General features: G+C 40.8%; 1 protein-coding gene across 1 annotated transcript in view; it reads left to right on the plus strand.

The window, feature by feature from the left end:
• Positions 1-14,892, plus strand: part of LOC145992482 (multicopper oxidase 3-like) — a gene marked incomplete at its 3' end in the record, with an annotated part of 30,836 nt that extends 15,944 nt beyond the window's left edge. The window contains exons 6-12 of the mRNA XM_083128864.1: positions 5,158-5,378; positions 6,370-6,583; positions 7,491-7,678; positions 8,884-9,079; positions 10,309-10,542; positions 14,154-14,366; positions 14,831-14,892. Of these exons, the coding sequence (XP_082984990.1) occupies positions 5,158-5,378; positions 6,370-6,583; positions 7,491-7,678; positions 8,884-9,079; positions 10,309-10,542; positions 14,154-14,366; positions 14,831-14,892 (1,328 nt within the window). The remainder of the gene's footprint in view (positions 1-5,157; positions 5,379-6,369; positions 6,584-7,490; positions 7,679-8,883; positions 9,080-10,308; positions 10,543-14,153; positions 14,367-14,830) is intronic.
• Between the last annotated feature and the right edge of the window lies 1 nt (position 14,893).

The following is a 14,893-nucleotide window of genomic DNA, read 5'->3' on the forward strand; positions in this document are numbered from 1 at the left end:
GTCCATTTTTACAGTGCTCCAGGCCTAGCATGGTCTGTCATGTTTCTGAAGACTAAAACGGAATTGGATCTGATCCAGGACCAGGACATGTATCTTTTCATCGAACATTGTATACGAGGGGGCATGGTACAATGTTCTCAAAGATATGCAACAGCCAACAACAAGTGTGTTCTCGATTATGATTCTGCGCGACCATCGAACTATATACTTTATGTGGGTGCCAACATCCTGTATGGTTATGCCATGATGAAAAAACTGCCATATGCAGGGCTTAGTTTTAAGTGTAGCCAAAACAATGCTAAGAGGGCCATATTTTTTACGATCCTATGGACAACAATCTGACAGATGCAGCTTTTGTACGTGTAGCCAAATCAATCTGAGGGGGTCATACTTTTCAGGGGAAATCCCCGAGGTCTATTTTACTAAATTCTTGGATTCGACAGAGTAGCACACTGTAGGCAATAAGCTTATACAGGGTGTTTCTAAAGGTCGTTTACAACGCTTGGGAGGTGATTCCTCACACGAAAACAAGCAAAAAGTCTAAGTTCCATTTTTACGACTGAGGCTTCGTTTCCGAGATAGGAGCCTCGCAAAAGGTGACAAAGTGAACGTCACACCTAACTGGGACGAATACTATCACAGATAGAGAGGCGGTTCCAAGGGAATCATAAAGGAATCGTATGTGCTCAGTTCGGAAGTCACTATGAAAAGTTCACTGCACGCATGCGCAATGGAGTCCTCAAAGGAATTGGGGTTTTCCAGCAACAACAATGCATGGAAAAGGTATGTAACGCAGCAAGAAGGACCGTGACAATGAGAAATGCGTTCAAGACAACACATCCCGACCTCAAACATCAAAACATGACCACCGAACACAAAATCCGAAAAGTTGAGCACGGTTGCATACCCCAATTACACGCGAGGAATGAACGAATCATGTCATGTGGCATACGAGAGACAGGAGGAGGGAAAGAAAAACACAATATCAGATGATTGCGACAACGTGTATTTTTACACGCGACAACTACGTAATATCCCCCCCCCCCCCACACACACACAACAAACAACAAATGCTACAATATCTTACGCACAGACAGTCCGTGTCACTGTACACCAACTGAAGATGTCACTTTCACCACACAAAGGGGGTGGGGAGCAATAACAAAAGTGTTCTCACTGGTATTTGCCGAGGGCAATAATCACAGACGGTTTTCAAAATGTCTGCCGTTTACTTCTACGCAGAGATGACAGCGACGAATCAAGGATTGTCGAGTACGAGCAAACAAGCCAGGTGTATCTGCTACCGTCGCGGCGGCGACGTTGATGCGAGCAACGAGGTCCTCAGCTGATGTGACAGGTGTGTCGTATACGAGGGTTTTCATTTCTCCCCAGAAGAAAAAAATCGAGAGGGTTGAGATCTGGCGACCTCGGTGGCCAAGGCACAGGCTCATCCCTACCAATGAACGTATTGCGAAACACGTCATGCAGGAAATGTCGTACATTACGATCGAAATGAGCTGGTGCACCATCGTGTTGGTACCACATTTCTTGCCGCAGTGCCAAAGGTACGGTCTCCAACAGTTCAGGCAGAACCTCACTAAGAAATGCATGATACGTGCGACCATTCAGGCGAACAGAGAGAATGTATGGTCCAATTAAATGATCATGTACTATCCCGCACCACACATTCACTGAAAACCTGTGCTGGTGATGGGCCACAAAAAGTGCATGTGGGTTGTCAAAGTCCCATACATGACTGTTTCTACTATTGAAGACATCCATCCTGGTGAAAATGGCTTCATCTGTCCACAATACGTTTACCCCGAAGTGAGGGTTTGTGTCCAGCTGATGCAACAACCATTGGCAAAACTCCATACGAGGGCGAAAGTCACGAGGTAACCGTTCTTGTACTTTCTGCAGTTTAAAAGGGTGCATTCCTTCCTCTGACAACACTCGCCACAAATTCACATGAGACGTGTTTCGTGCCCGAGCGAGCACTCGCGTACTGGTGCCAGGATGTTCTGCGACCGCTGTTAACACATCTTCTGCAAACTGATGTGTGCGTACACTTCGGGGTCTTCCAACTTCTTGCCGCGGTGGTAACACTGACCCTGTTTCACGCAGTCGACTGTCCACTACCTGAAAGAAGGTGTGAGACGGTAAACGTCTATGTGGAAAGCGTTCTCCATAAGACGCCTTGCCTCACGGCTATTACCACGTGCCTCCCCATACATGAGATGCATGTCTGCTAGCTGCTGGGTCGTATACGCAGCCATCTGTGTAATAGGGAGCTGGAACTGCAAAGTATTGTTTTTGTTTAAGACTGGCCCACTGCACAAATTGGCCGTATCACCGTACGAACACAACTGCTGATCATATCCCAGCACCTGCAACACGACTGGAACGACTGCCGGAGAGAACCAACCCTTCGAGCATTTGTTGTTTGTTGTGTGTGTGTGGGGGGGGGATATTACGTAGTTGTCGCGTGTAAAAATACACGTTGTCGCAATCATCTGATATTGTGTTTTTCTTTCCCTCCTCCTGGTGGAGTAATGTGTCTCTCGTATGTCACATGACATGATTCGTTCATTCCTCGCGTGTAAATGGGGTATGCAACCGTGCTCAACTTTTCGGATTTTGTGTTCGGTGCTCATGTTTTGATGTTTGAGGTCGGGATGTGTTGTCTTGAACGCATTTCTCATTGTCACGGTCCTTCTTGCTGCGTTACATACCCTTTCCATGTATTGTTCTTGCTGGAAATCCCCAATTCCTTTGAGGACTCCATTGCGCATGCGTGCAGTGAACTTTTCATAGTGACTTCCGGACTGAGCACATACGATTCCTTTATGATTCCCTTGGAACCGCCTCTCTATCTGTTATAGTATTCGTCCCAGTCAGGTGTGACGTTCACTTTGTCACCTTTTGCGAGGCTCCTATCTCGGAAACGAAGCCTCAGTCGTAAAAATGGAACTTAGACTTTTTGCTTGTTTTCGTGTGAGGAATCACCTCCCAAGCGTTGTAAACGACCTTTAGAAACACCCTGTATAAGAATCTTGACATAGTTTTAAGTGTAGTCAAACCAATCTGAGGGGGGTCATACTTTTCTGTTCCAGTAATAGTATATTCTACAGTGCGATCGAAAAGTCCCCGCACTCACTTTTTAAGAATTTATTGTGTAGAAAGTAATACACATGGGAACGAAAGGAATACATATATAAATGCTTTAGTCCTTGTAGTACACAGAAAAATAAATGTAAACCAAAAGTGAGGTATACTGTAATGGCAACGGTCGGTAAAACACAAACAAGATGACATATAACTTTAAGCGCATGAGGAAAAAGTTTCCAAAACACAAACATAACGCAACACACACAGAACATAATCACATAAACACACAATGGAGGTTATGCTGCACTCTCTATGGACATTGCAAAGTAGTGTTTGGTTTCCAGTTCATAGGAAGTGTTGAAAATGGCCACCATGTTCCTGTAAACACATGTCTACACGCTGACACATGTTCCGCGACACCTTCCTCAATGTTTCCGCTTTAATTGCAGCAATAGTGTCAGAAATTGCTTGTCGGAGTTCATCCAATGTGCGAGGGTTGTGTGTATATACTCTTTCTTTCAGGAACCCCCAAAGAAAGAAATCGGGGGACGTGAGATCGGGGGAACGAGGGGGCCACAAATTTTTGGAGATGATGCGGTTCCCGAAAAACTCGCGCAACAGCCATTGTGTCGTTTGCAGTATGGCACGTTGCCCCATCTTGTTGGAACCAACATTCACGCTCATCCTCTTCCAACATAGCCACGAATTGTTGCACCAAATCCCTGTACACATCGCCATCCACTGTGTCCTAAAAGAACAGGGGTCCAACAATCCTTCGTCGCGAAATGGCACACCAGACACCGACCTTTGCAGAATGTAGCGGTACTTCATGCAGGGCATGTGGGTTTACAGTTGCCCACATTCGGGTGTTTTGTGAGTTGATGTATCCACTGAGATGAAACCATGCTTCGTCGGTAAAAAAAAAGTTTTATCGAGAATGGCCACATTGTTGCATGTGAAAGCACGGAACCACCGGCAGTACTTGATACGCTTATCTTTATCTAACGCTTTCAGCTCCTGGACGACTTTCACACGATATGGGTGAAACTTGGCTACTTTCAGTGCCTTCTGTGTGGATCCATATGATACTCCAACTTCTTGTGACAAACGTCGTATAGATTTTCTTGGAGATTGCACCATTCGCTGACTCACGTTCTCTAGGAATTCGTGTGTGACGACCTTGGGTCTTCCACTTCGTTGTCGATCATGCACTGAGCCTGTTTCACGAAATCGGCGAACAAGATCATACACTGCACTTTTTCCTGGCACCTGATCATCAGGGAATAGACGTCTCCATTTCTCCACACAACCTCTGTATGTCTTACACTCAAAATATGCTTCTAACAAAGCGATTCGCTGCGCTCGCTTAAAAGGCATTGTCGACCGACTGCACAATAAAGACTCACACCACTGACTGTAATAGCAGTGCAGCTCTCCTGGGACGTTATCGCATTCTTCAAGGTCATACCAGTCACTACTAACAACGTTGCCAACTCATGTTGCCTACTGACCTCGTAGCATATTTTCACACCTCACTATTAACCGCGTTACAAGTTATGTTACGTAAAGTTTTAAATAATTATGACAAGGCAGAGCTTATAGTGATGGAGATTCCTGTTTCTAGATACTAAGGTATTAAAACATCAAAGAATATCTTGGTGCTAAATCAAAATATGTTGGAATACAATAATTTTATTATCATTGAAATTAGTATCAATGTGTTGTGGTATGTAAGAGGTTCACATACAGTTGAGAATGTATTGATCTTTCAATAACTGAATAGTTGTATCATAGTTGTGAGAGAAACCATGCCATAGGGAATATGAACGAACCTGTAATTATTTTGTCGTAGATAAAGCTGTCAAAATGGTGCTGTCCTCTACAAGAAAACTATGTGAATTTCATACTCTGGCATTCGTGTGCAACTTTACTTGCTATTATGAGTGTACCGTGTAAAGGCATTAACTCAGTAGGCTTCTCATATTTCTGGAGAAAAGACTTGAAGCAATATTGAGCCACTCACCAGAATGCACGTCTTCCTTCCGCCAGGCTTTCAGATCCTCGATGGCATCACTGGTGCCCTGATCGTCAGAGAGAGAAAGGACAAGGATCCCTCCGGGGACCTGTACGACCTGGATCTCCCAGAGCATTACATCCTCGTGCAGGAATGGTTTCACGAGACCGCACTGAGCATATATCCAGAACCTCACTTACCGAACTATGTCGACCTACCTGACAGCCTCCTCATCAACGGAAGGGGGAAGTATCTGGTGAGTATAACACGACACCCGTTCCCATTTGCTATTTTTGTTAACTGTTCTCTATCTTGTAGTAGTGACGCTTTCTGAACTCTTCTGGTCATATTTTTCCACTATTCACGTTTTCCTCTTTCTAGGGTATAGTTCTTCTTTTTATTTATTTCTCTATTCTAGTGTATCTTTCCTCTGCTTGGATTGTTTGTCTTTCCTTGGGCGTTTATTTAGTTTTCATTTCTTTCTATTGTCTGTTTCCCTCTTAGTTTTTCTTTTCTGTTTTCACCTTATTTTCCCTCCTTTTGCTGCCTGTTCCCGTCTTCTTCCTTCATTTTAATTTTATTTACTGCCTCCTCCCTTCTTACTTTCTTTCTTTCAGTGCCTGTTCTCCTCTACAAGTTGATTTTTATATGTTTCCCACTTAGAAAATGTACCCTTGTTTTACTGCCTGTTTTGCATATTTCAGTGATTGCAATGCAGACTATGATTGCTTATTGGATCATATTAATACAATTTCACTTAGGATATTTGTGTGAATATAATAACAAAGTAACTATCTACAGTAACAAGTAACAACAACGTATTGTGGTGTCGTTGGATTTCTCTCAAATCCAACAGCGTTTGTGCATCTTGAAGTATTTATTTCTGGTAAGAATATTACAGCTAAATATACTGGAGTTAACGTGGTAAAAAAATGACGAAAATCTTTCCCCCTTTCCCAGTCCCTCCTAAATCAAGCATTTAGTTTCAAAAAATTGTATTACCAAGTGTGGGGTAACACTGCTGTGAGTTTCGTTTAATAAGCGCAAAATCGTACCCTCCCAGGGAGTTTTGAAGATGACAAGGATGACCAATATATACATAAAGAATTGTTCTGTACATCGAAACCTAATCGATGAATCAACCACATTCCTAGGCTAGATAAAGCAATAGAGAACATACGTACAAACTTGACTTTATCCAACTAATTTAGTTCTTCTTTATTATTTGCATGTCCATCTACATGCAGGTTGTCAGCAGTACAGATTGTGGTAAAACGAACGATTCGCCGTTCCATAAGTTTTACGTGGAGCAAAGGAAGAGATATCGCTTTCGATATATTAATTCTGGGGTCTTGGACTGCCCCCACCAGCTCCTGATCGAGAACCACCGGATGACGATCATTGCAACCGATGGCCAACCTGTTGAACCTGTCACCGTGGACTCTCTAATAACGAATAATGGTAACGTAAGGCTTTTAACCATCCCAGGATGTCTGGGAGTGGCGTTTTCTTTTCATGAACTGTATTTAATAGTGCATTTTCATGTGTGTCCATAGGCAGGGCCAGATTGGTCAATTGGCTCACCGTGCAATATGTTGCATATTGATTACTCTCTTGTTGAATATTACTCTCACTATATTTTCTTTTCCTGTTTGTATCTATTTTTCTCCTTTATTTTCTCTCCCTGCCTTTCCACCTTTGTTTCTTTGTTTTACTCTTTCTCGAGTTACTATTATTCCTCCCTATCTCTTCTCATAAATTTATATATCTATTTTGAAATGCGAGCTTCATTCTTTCTCTTTATCTCTCTCCTTCCGTCTCACTTGCTCCTTTCATTTCTTGTCCTATTTCTTTATCTTTAATATTGTTCCTCTCTTTCTATCTCCCCACCTTTCTTTCAATATTTCTACTATAAGGTGACCCGTAAACATGACGTCAAGCTAATTTTAAATATGCGGATCTTGTACAGGTTTTGATTGTTGCTTCCAAATTAGAAAACTTTATGAGGTCTCTCAAGTATATTTTCCACGTTCGATTCCCAACGAGACCACTTCTGAATTGTTCGGATCCAGGTTTGATCTGTTTTACTCAAATATACCTCTAGAGTACTTGAGTCTTACAAGGATAGCAATCATGACGAGTAACATGAGCTTTCAAATGCTGATTTCTGAAATATGGGAGTGTTCTTTTAGTGTTTTGCTTTTGTGGTGCTACCTTGGGACCAGAATACAAAATCATTTTCATAGTCGTACAGGATTCAAGGAAACTATTTAACAATAATAAGTTAAACTATTGAAAGAGTCTTGCATGAAACTTCGGCAGCATTAATGCAAAGCGTTAGCTGTAAAATACTCTTCTCATATTTCAGGAGAGCGTTACGACTTCGTGCTAGAGACGGACCAGGAGCAGAGAATTTACTGGATAAAGGTTGTGGCCACTGGAGTGTGTGCTCTAAAGCTTTGCCCCTACCAGCTGGCCATGTTGGTGTACAAGGAGGCGGAACTAGTGGAACCACATATGCCTCCTGGTGGGTGCACTACAGGAGAGGAAGGAGTGGTGAGTGATATATTTTCTTCTTTGACCCATTTGCTAAATTGAGGAGAGAGCAAAACAGAGTTGGTTAATATAGTGCGATATTACAACTGCTTGCCAGCTTATGGGAAGGCGTGGAACCATGAGGCTCGATGTTTTGCTTTCACAATTACCATAACTTTTATGTCTCAGGGTTAGAAGTCAATCAATACAGCTTCTGCTTTCAAACGAAACTTGAACAGATCATTCTTGAGATTTGGATCTTCAAGAGTTAATTAGAGTGGACCGTAGCTTGTGTTCACCACAAGAAAATAATATTATCTCAGCTTTCTTCCTTCTCATTTATTCTGTTATTGTTGATTAAACAAGGCAACATCTAGCTTTTCCGCATCGATATTCATAAAATTTGTAAAATCGTAATATCTCCAATATATACGCTTCTCAAAATACCATGTTCAGTCAATTTTGATTTCTGTCCAAAACTCTTATGGTCAACACACCTTTCACCCAAAATGGTCAAAATACGAAATTTCAAGGAAAACATCAGCCTGATTCGGATGAATCTACCATTTTCAAAATGGCGGATCGACTACTACAAATTTTGATTTTTTTTCAGTTTCAACTGGATTTTAAAAAAATAATCGGTCTTTTCTCCTTTTCGATAATGAAGCCCAAAACTATCGCACCAAAAACAATATGACTACGCACATTTTATGTAACTACAATAAGTCTGAAATAGGAATTCGTAGATACCGTCTGAACATGAAAATTTCTTCAAGATAGATACTGGATATATGACTATAACATTTGTCCAGTAACATTACATCTTTTAAATATTATATCCATAAGCTGTTGTTCACATTCGCATGACATTCAACCACAGCCATGCCATTGATCGATCTCAAAATTTTGATTAAGTTAGTGAATTACTCCTAGACTCTCGCAACGTTATAAACACATGCTATTACATGCACGTACACAGAAAATAATCAATAGTGATTTATGACAAATGAATTGCTCAACAAGCATAATGTGAATTTAGGTTAAATTACAGACAAGGAAAACAAAGAATCCATCACAAATAACAGTACAATAAAAAAATGTGTAACTTTGAAGTTCTAATGCTAGTGTTACTTGTCCGATACGCACATCCGTCATAAAAATGCTGAGTATATATTATTTTCCAACTATGACGACAAGTACTTATAAAGTTCCCAAATTCCTTGAAGGTGATGAACGGGTTGGGTACGGAGTGTACCGAACTTCTGCCGAACAACATCTGCATCACGGACCTCAAGTATGCGGGGACAGAGATGGAAAACCTCGCTTGCAAGACACCCGACGTTCAGCTCGTCCTACCAACTGGAATCCATTTCTACTCACACGACGACGTCTTCCAAGAAGGACGTTACCTAAATTATTACAGTAAGTACGGTACTTTTTTTCTTTTTCCCATGTTTTAAATTTTGCAATAAAGTTAATTGAAATTTTGTGACAATATTATTAGACATTTTTGACATCTGAGGTGGTTTGACATTAGCAAAAAATAATGGGCAGCATGTAGTATTTATTTATTTATTTATTTATTTGCTTCATTTAACTTTGCTTTTGTGTCACTTTGGCTAATTTCCGAAGATGGGGATGAGTGATGATATGATGAAGGGACACTCACAAACATCCATGCCCAGGCCGGTTGGTTAGTTTGTAGGGTTGGTGTTTTAAGTCCTCTTTAAGCACAGTAAGGCTAATCAGGACTGGACGTACAGTTTAAAGTGGGATCCGAACCACTATGTGCCTTCACCGGGTATCGAACCCGGGACCCCTTATGCCCTTGCCGGGATTCGAACCTGGCACATCTTCGTAGCGCGATGTGATAACCACTCCGCCGGCGGCATATATTAGGGAACGATGGGTGTAACGCATAAATGAACCTTGGAAATTTCGAAATATTTAAATTAATAAATGGTACACACTAAATGAAAACCCACGTTTAAAAATCATGGGTTTCAACATCGTGTATATGACACTACATCTCAGCAATACTTCAAGAATATTTCAATGTCCCGGTCATTTTGAAGTTAAGTGATTGTAATGTTTCTGTGAATTTTATTGATTCATTTGCGAAACATGGTGTTGCTGGAAGGGTAGGCACAGGCGTGTGGACGGGCAGGTAAAGCGGTGAGTTCAAGTTGTTATGGCTGTGATTTTTTTTAGAAGCAACAATGTTTATGTCTTAAAATATGAAAGATATATCCCCTACAAAATAAGATGTACCATACTGCCTCCATCTCATCGACTGCTGTTCGAAAAAAGGTCGGGACAGGGATTTAAAAGCAGTGTAATGATTAACGCTGTTTCCTTGTAACCAAGGGGTAGAGGATTCGATCCCCCGTCGAGGCATATTGACAGTAGTTCTCATTCGACTTTAGTCTAGCCTCGATTGGCATATCTAAGAATTAAGTGAACTTTAAACAACCTTGTTCAACTAAAGTCAATAGTTGAAAAAATAAAGTCAAACGATAAAATTATGTTATGACAGACCAGAGAAAACCCATTCCATGTGGTGGGTCATAAGAAGTTTTTGGTCCTCATCGTACCTATGATGCAATATTACATAAGAAAACCTGAAATTGTAATTTTTATATCTTCTGCAGAGCCTGTCAGTTTCCAAGCCTATTTACCAGCAAAGACCTACCTGGGAAAACTCATAACATTTAAAATGCCGTCTTCTCCGCTCCTGACTCAGCCCGAGAATTTTGACGAGAGGTCATTCTGTAACCAGGACAACCTCCCTGCAGGCTGCGTGGAGCAGAAGGAGCCCTGCTACTGCACGCACGTGGAGAGCGTGCCACTCAAGTCCATCGTCGAGATTATTCTGACCAGTACTCGTAAGTATCCGATGATCAACGGGCTCGGAGACTAAGCCGCGCTTCAGGCTAAGTTTGCAGCAGGTTTTATGTATCAATCCGCGCGAGAACAGAGCTCAGAATCTTCCGTGCCAGTCTTGCCTCAACAACCGAGCTGCTTACATCGCAGACACTCAGAAATTCCACAGTATTGCCAACCGCAGAACACATCAAAACCCGCATGCATGTCAAGCGAAATGTATTTTTGTTTCTTTTTGTCTCCTGAAACATAACATTTTAGAAGTACTTTCGGCGCATAAATTATTTAAAAAATGTGTCATTACTTAATATAAATGCGAAATATCTTCGAAACATGAGAGCATGTGCATGGATTTTTTTCAGGGAGGGGCAAGGAAGGTATTTTTTCCAGGAGGGCAAACAAGTCACATTCTCCCCCAAAAGAGTGTAGTTCCCTAAAAAAAACATTGCTTAAATTTGAATTTATTGTGTTAATGCAATAATTAACATATATTATTCTGGCTAAAGTGAAATTATGTGTGTGAAATACATAATTTTTGGTTGACTTTCATTTTCCAGGGGGGCCACGATCCCCTTGCCCCTTTCCGCCCATGAGCATGTGTGTATATTTCGAGCACTCAAAGATAAAAATAAACAAATATATATATATATATATATATATATATATATATATATATATATATATATATATATATATATAAGTAAACAACGATAGGCCCTCTTGAATTTAATGACAAATTATTGTTTTTGGTTTATAAAAAATTACATTTATGAAAAACTTGGTTACTGTAAGACACACGCACTTCAAGTTATACCAGCAAAAAAGCATGATTTTTTATTGGTGATATATACAGTCATGTGCATTGTCTGCTGCTATTACTCTGTTTTCAATTTATGAATCACTTCACTAAACCAGGATTCAAATCTTGTTCTGTCCATTTCTTGCTAATCATCCTTTCCTTTCTTTGCACGGAACAGTAAATATGCGCGTTCAACAAAGACTTCATTGCTGCCAGTGGGTGAAACAATAAGCCTCCCCCTTCCCTTCTCCCTTTCTCGTCGGTTTCCTCAGCCCTGGCGGTGGTTTTGCACTGTGGTATATAAACAAAATTCCATGTACGCCCCCGCACCTTCCCTCATCGAGTTAAAGCACGTCTGGTCCAAATAATAAACATGTTTCTTCTCACGGGGTTATATTTTAATACCGCGGACATTCTTTTGTCGTCAAACAGCAAACTATCGTTTCCCCTTCCTAAACTCAAACTGCAAATCATTCAACACCCGGGATACAGTTCGTGCGCACATTGACGGCAAATCACCTCACGCCCTGTTTTACTTTGATCTTGTTTCCGTAAGAAGGATTATGCATTTTAAACAACTTGCTTGATTTGAAGAGCTTTTCCCTTCGGATGAAGCCCGCAATAACACACGCTGAACAGGATACATCCAATCAACCATTCTCGCCGCTATATAGCACGATTATTAATCACAATAAACATAGGGTTAAAATAGTGGGATGCGCAACACTGGTATCACGGATTCCACGCGCTCTGCAACGTATTCAGTCTTACTCGACTCGCACTTGGGCTTCAGCGATTTCTCAGCGCAATACAAACTCCAGTTGTCGAATCTGTGGATCCAAGTTCGTCTGCACAGTGATTGTAACCGATCAAGTCCACACCTGCTAATAGATGTATTATTTTGTCTGTATTTTACAAATTAAATAACTGTTTTCTTGCAAGTATGAAGTTGTGTCGGAATATAACCTGTCTCAGTGCAACTATATTCTGCGCGCACGTTTGGATCTACATATGCGAAAACCTGCTGCAAGGTTAACCTGACGCTTGGCTTAGTCTCGCGGTTTTTCTCTGGCGGCGATTGCGCCTGCTTTCGCCGGTTAGAAAATTATCCGCCCTCATCTCAAGAAACTGCGAGAGAAAATCAAGAACACGCACAAAATTAACCGTGGAAATGGATGTTTAATCGTCTAAAGGTTAACTCTTGAAGATGAAAATTTAATGGTATTCTGTATGTTGAGATTATTTACACATAAGACCGGTGTCTTTTGAAGCTCAAATCAAGCACTGAATGGCATACAGTATTGTCTTCTGTTCACTCTTGCAGCTTCTCTTAAAAGTCCCAAGCCAGGATTGACATAGTCTTGGTGAGATATGGTATTTTGTTTTGCTGTCTAATAGAACAGGTCTATTCATTTGTATACCTGGGACGTGTAGTCACCAAAAGTGGTGGAGCAGATAATAGATGTTCTAAGTCAAATTTAAGAAAAGCAAATGAAGCCTTTTTACAACTATACCCAATCCGAGAAAATAAACATATCGCCAGAAATACAAAAATCCACATTTTCAATACAAATATTAAGCCAGTCGTGCTTTATTCTTGCGAGACATGGAGAGTAACCCAGCAGATTATACATTGGCTGCAAACTTTTCTTAAAAGATGCTTACGGCGGATAGTAAATATAAAATGGTCTGGTATAATAACGAATGAAGACTCATGGGAAGTCACTGACCAACAACCAATTGATATCTAGATAAAATAAAAGGAAGTGGAAATGGATCGGACATATACTCCGGAAATATATCTGCTGGATCCATAAAGAAATCTACATTAGACTGGAACACAGAGAAACAAGACGTGGCCGACCTAGTAAGACCTGGAAAAAGTCAAGTCAATTGAATTCCATTCAATGATCTTTACTCTTGTGCGAGGTTCGGAAAATGCTGATCTAAGCAGACTTCGAAATGTGAAAAACATGGAATGAAATTAAGAAGCTGGCTGTCAACAGGACGAGATGGAGAACCTTCATATGCCAGAAAAGGAGCTACGGGAATTAAATCAAGCTTTACTATTTAATGCCCGAAGTCAAAAAATTAACGATGCAAACAGATCCACCTAGAAGATCTTGCTGAGTTAGATGTGAATAACTGAGGAAGACATCCGATGGATGGTGGTAAGCATTGAAACATTTGACAGATACAAAAGGACTTCAAGTTGAGTCATATCACATGATCACTAATAACCATAAAAAAATCTTCGTGGTTATTGTACTGATACGATATTGGGGGTTCTAGATTTGAATATAGAGCAAGACATGGCCATTTCATCATGTCCCTTGTTCCATGAATCCACCATCCACCCTTATGGTTATACTATAAAATCTATGTAAAATAGCAAAAGTACACAAGCAAAAATTATAAATTCCATCAAAAAATCTTCTTTAAAACAGGCCCTCCGAAGTCTCACCCGTAAAGAAAATTGCCAACGATAAGTGGGTAGTTACCAGCAAATGCTACACCTTCTTAATTATTGATGTGATATGTTTGTTACATGTGCAAAACTGGTAGCAGCTTATGTTCCGTCCGTTTTTAAATCAACTACCATGGGAATGAAGTATGTAAAAATCTCACAGAAGTTTGTAATTAAACTCGAAATTTGTTATTTAACTAATACATGTACAAAGTGAGTAAAAATAATGGGTCGGGTAGGAAAATTAGAAGATGGACTTCAGCTGTCACTAAATTACAAGTATTCATTCGGTGTTAGATTACTCATCATGATTACATTTCCTGTAGCGTTGCAATTTTTTTTTCCAGTGACTGGCTCACTCGACACTCATCCGTTCCATCTCCACGGTTACGCATTCCAGGTGGTGGAGGTCAGCGTCCTCAACAGCACTTTGGAGGAAGTCACGACGGACACATGTGAGGAACCACCCTTGATAAGTAACGGAGTGCGGCCTTACAAAGACACTGTAATATTGCCGAGGCTGAGTCGCGTCAGGCTGCGTTTCAAGGCAGACAATCCAGGTTAAAATGAGCTATATTCTTCTAGTTTGTTTCTTAGAGGTACACGAGAATGGAATTGGGATGTTCAAAGTGTTAAGATTTTCCAAAGCTAGTAACTCAGGACCTATAGTGGTATGGCATGCAAACCTACATTCAAACGCTAGTAACTCAGTTGAGTTAGTTGAGTTTTGCTTTAAGTCCACTTTATACACTAATAGGGACTAGATCTACAGTATAAAGAGGTATCCGAACCACTGTGCCATGTGCCTCCATTGGAAATTGGATCCGGAACCCCTTGATTGCAAGGCGAACCAGTAACTCAGGATCTATAAGTGGTGCAGCCTACAAACCTACATTCAAACGCTAGTAACTCAGGATCTATAAGTGGTAAAGTATACAAACCTAGGTTCAAACTCTAATAACTCAGGAGCTATATGTAGTACGACAAACAATTTGGAGCCGTAAAATCCTTCTTTATTTTTCAGGATTCTGGCTGTTCCGTTGCGGCACACTGCTTCATTCCCTGCCTGGGATGCAAATGGTCATCC

Source organism: Lepisma saccharinum, chromosome 9, assembly GCF_977018435.1.
Source record: "Lepisma saccharinum chromosome 9, izLepSacc3.1, whole genome shotgun sequence".
In the NCBI taxonomy this organism is placed as follows: Eukaryota; Metazoa; Arthropoda; class Insecta; order Zygentoma; family Lepismatidae; genus Lepisma; species Lepisma saccharinum.